The sequence below is a fragment of the Eleginops maclovinus genome, chromosome 10 (assembly GCF_036324505.1).
Source record: "Eleginops maclovinus isolate JMC-PN-2008 ecotype Puerto Natales chromosome 10, JC_Emac_rtc_rv5, whole genome shotgun sequence".
NCBI lineage: Eukaryota > Metazoa > Chordata > Actinopteri > Perciformes > Eleginopidae > Eleginops > Eleginops maclovinus.
The window spans coordinates 17,547,437-17,551,745 of NC_086358.1; the positions used below are offsets into that span (position 1 = coordinate 17,547,437).

At 44.7% G+C, this 4,309-nt stretch overlaps 1 protein-coding gene across 1 annotated transcript in view; it reads left to right on the plus strand.

Annotated features, from left to right (window-relative positions):
* Nucleotides 1–3,930, plus strand: part of bsk146 (brain specific kinase 146) — a 10,968-nt gene extending 7,038 nt beyond the window's left edge. The window contains exons 2-5 of the mRNA XM_063893101.1: nt 7–259; nt 358–560; nt 1,012–1,203; nt 1,662–3,930. Of these exons, the coding sequence (XP_063749171.1) occupies nt 88–259; nt 358–560; nt 1,012–1,203; nt 1,662–2,441 (1,347 nt within the window). The 5' untranslated portion in view covers nt 7–87 and the 3' untranslated portion in view covers nt 2,442–3,930. The remainder of the gene's footprint in view (nt 1–6; nt 260–357; nt 561–1,011; nt 1,204–1,661) is intronic.
* The last annotated feature ends 379 nt before the right edge of the window (nt 3,931–4,309 follow it).

Here is a 4,309-nt window from a genome sequence, read left to right on the forward strand (position 1 = left end):
CTGCAGTGACCCCAGCTGTTAGCTGTCCCACCTGAGCGTCAGGTCCATAGTTCTGTATCCGGTCAGTCCCCTATAGCAGTCCCTAGCATGAGTTCCTCTCCACTGGTGTCCCGAGCCAACATGGACATCCTGGACGAGCTGCAGCTGATCGCAGCCCAGAACCTGGAGAGGCTGGAGGTCAACAAATACTACGAGGTGATCAGGGAGCTGGGCAAGGGCACCTACGGCAAGGTGGACCTGGTCATCCATAAGATCAGAGGTGAGGGGACATGAATGTACATGTACAATATCCTGCTGCTGAAAATAAGCAAAACACAAAGTTTATGTGATTATTTTTATTATAATTCACCCAATAAGGAACAAAAATGGCTCTGAAGTTCCTGAAGAAGAAGACCACCAAGCTGAAGTCGTTCCTGCGGGAGTACAGCATCTCTCTGTACCTGTCCCCCTGCCCCTTCATCATCAACATGTTCGGCATCGCCTTCGAGACGGACGACTACTACGTGTTCGCACAGGAGTACGCTCTGGCAGGGGACCTGTTCGATATCATTCCTCCACAGGTGCTCCATCTGATCCTCACTCTGGTCACTGTGCACATCATTGCTTCAGGGTCAAGGACCTTAGCTACAAAATCTCCATCCTGACGCATTCTTAAATTAGTACTTTGCACCCGAAAAGAACATGTCTAGGTCATTTAGTCGCCCCATTATGTCTTCAATTCTCAAAGAAAACCGTTCTCAAATACTTCCAAGGTGAACAATGAATTAAAAAAAGTCCATTTGTCCATTTTGAGCATAAGACTTGATTAATGATTAATTAATGAAACATGTTTTATAAGGAAGGATTTATTCAATGTTTGCTGTTGTGGGTGAAGTATTCTTTAAGAAGACAGTTTAGTGTAGGGCAGTCAGTCAGTCAGCCACTGCATTTGTTTTTAGTCCACGTTTTATTGTTGCATATACCGTATGAACTGTGTCTAGCACGCTCATCTCTCTCTGTCCGTTCCTGCAGATTGGACTTCCTGAGGCAGTGGCAAAGCGCTGTGTGCACCAAGTCGCCATCGCTCTGGATTACCTGCACTGTAAGAAGCTTGTCCATAGGGACATCAAGCCTGAAAACATCCTCATTTTTGACCGAGAGTGCCGCAAGGTCAAGCTGTCAGATTTCGGCATGACCCGCCGAGCTGGCTCACCAGTGAAACGAGTGAGTAACGTTTCTGTGTATGACTCTTCATTACTTTTAATTTAGCTAAAGCTCTTATCTGAAAAGATTCACAATAAGTGCAACCATTAAAATAAAAACTCCAAAGGCATTAAGCAGTAGCATTAAGTGCTACTGCAACCATTCAACGCTACCTACAGAAGTGATATATATTATTGGCCAAGGTTAGGGTTAGGGTTTTCAGTCCGTGACAAAAGATGTGTATCCTTTCTGCTGTCGTGATATCAGGGGAGTTTGTTTCACTTGCAAACATTTGTTTTTGTTGAGGTGTACATGGATCTAACTCACAGTGAGGAAGTAGCAAGCCGATTGGCTGATGCATATCCTGGAGTGCTTGGTGTAATCATGTCCTGGATGTAGGAATGGCCTGAGGAGTGGCTTGAACCTCTGAAAGTCCTTTATCCACCGTTGTGTTGACTTGTTGGTTTTCCCTCCTGCAGGTGAGTGGCACCATCCCCTACACGGCCCCGGAGCTCTGCGACGTGTCCCGCCACGAGGGCTTCTGCGTGGACTACAGCACCGACGTCTGGGCCTTTGGCGTGCTGCTCTTCTGCATGCTGACCGGCAACTTCCCCTGGGAGAAGGCGCTGCCCTCCGACTCCTTCTACCAGGAGTTCATCCGCTGGCAGAGGAGGAGGACCAACACGGTCCCGTCCCAGTGGAGGCGCTTCACTGAGCAGGCCCTGCGCATGTTCCGCCGGCTGCTCTCCGTGGAACAGGACCGGCGCTGCTCCGTCAAAGAGGTGTTCGGGTACTTCAGCCACTCCTGGATGCTGGATGCAGAGAACAACAACAACAACGGGAACAGCAACAGCAACGGAAACACCAACACCAACAGCAACAGCGCAAGTGGTGGAGAGAGGGTTGGCGGTGGTGGCGGAGAGAGAGGAGGTGCACGGGGAGAGGGGAACGGCACCATATCGTCATCTTCTTCCGGCGAGGAAGACGAGGAGCTGCTTGTGGAGAGGATGAAGCAGCAGACTTTATCTCCTCTCTCCCCACTTTCTCCCCTCTCTCCCACGTCTCCTGTGGTGGCGGAGAGAGGGAGTGGCAGTGGGGCTAAGGGCGGGGGGATGGAGCCAGGCGGAGGCCACCATTTCGTGTCCGTCTCCACCAACAGCTCCGTGTCGTCCACCAACAGTTACGATCGAATGCCGCGGGAAAACAGTTCTCCAGGCGGGCGCATGCTGGTGGCTACGCCCATAGAAATCTGCGTCTGAGTGCGTCAGAACATTGAAGTTGTCACAGACTTACTGGTACCAATTTATACCTCTCATCCAACCACATGCATGGAAACAAACAGACAATGTACTAACACGTATCCTGATCTAAACATCTTGGAAAGGCAGAGCACACACAGAACACTTTACAGAGAGTATTTGTAGAATGCATACATTCCTCATGAGGTAGGCTTTTTGGACTCTATGAGAAGCCCACTTTACTCTTTCATTTCAGTGTGCAAATGCCTTTTTTTATGCCCAGAGGATAATGAAAAATTGCTTCCTTCACCATCCGAAAAGAAGACCAAAATGTATTTCTAAAAGCAATACTTCCAGCAAAAAAAAGGCAAATAGAGACACGAGGGGCAGACTGATGTCGGATCTCTTCAGGTCGTCACTTCTGATCGAAGCCAAGGGACGAAGGATTTGTATTTTTGAAGAAGACTATAACAGAGTTATAGGAAATACATTGTACGATAAACACGGAGCGAGCAGTGGTTTTAAATGTTATATGTGTCGGAAGAGTGTGAGTGTGTTTGTTGTGTGTATTACCGTGTGTATTTGAATCCAAAAGAAGTGGATTTATTTTAGTTGGAGAATTTAATTATTTATTTGAATTTAAATAGACTACTTTTTTTCTATTGTTTGGTTTCTTTATTTTTCATTCAACTTCACGTTGTATTCTGGCATAGCTGTGCCAAATCCATTTGGTTGGCTGCTGTTGTACTGTATGAGTTTTGACTATTGTAATCCAGTACGTCCACGAGTGGAAGCTTCTCTATCATTGTTCTTCATGTCAGACATATCTTCTTCATTGTTGAAAGACTTTTTTTCTACTCCCTCCCAACATTTTATTTGTAAAGCTTCTGTTTGCTTTGGTTTTTTAAAGTTCAGTTTGTATCGTTTGTATTTTCTTTGAAACTTTAAGCAAAATGAATTGCCTGAAAAAGGAAAGAGTAATGATGACTTAGCATTTTCAATTCAATCTGAAGGAGAAAAAAACCCCACAGAAGATGTTACCCTTTTTATAAATTGCATGACGAGTAGCTCAAACGAAGAATTTGAAGCGGCTTTATGAAAATGTATTTGAAAAATTGACAAAAAGAAACGTAAAATGTTGTGATGTGGAATTTTTGCCGTAGCACAATTTCTTGCATAATGTTCCTTGAGTGAATATTGCCGTCATGATCTCTTGAGACATCCTAGGGCTAAAAGATCTGAACAATAATAGTTTTTATTCTGTGTGTTGTATTTGTATTACTATTAATGCCGTGTACTCATCTCACCAAATCCAGGAACCGAAAAAAAACAAAGCATGAGGACATAGAGCGCGAGGCTTGAAATTAAACCACAGATAGGGAATTAAATTATGTTGTTTTGTTCTAAATTGACACCTATAGCAAAGTAGTAAGGCATTTGTTTTCTACATAGTTAAAACAGAAAAAAGTAATCCATCCCATTTGTTGGCAAAAAAAAAAAATGAAGAAAATGAACTTTGGATTATGCATAGGAATGGGTGTTTTGTGTGTTGCTTTCCAGACATATATTCTGCATGAACTTGTATGTGCTAAAGCTCTATTGTGAAAACCTGCTCAGTGTTTCTCCTGTCACAAGCTGGTGTAGTATAGCTGCAACAACATGTTTCTTTATCTGGTGAGTCAGTCGCCTCAGCTTGGATCTGCCTGAACGAGGTTCAGCTAAACTCAGTTTAACTAAATCGTTTGGATCATGTTTGTCGAAGCTGCTCCCGGATCAGATAGCATGCAGATGACTACAACTTGTGACAATCCCTGACCTCATCGGCAGCCTTCTGACTCCGAACAAAGGACAGTCCTCATACAGAATCTGTTGCAGTGCTGTTCTTTAGC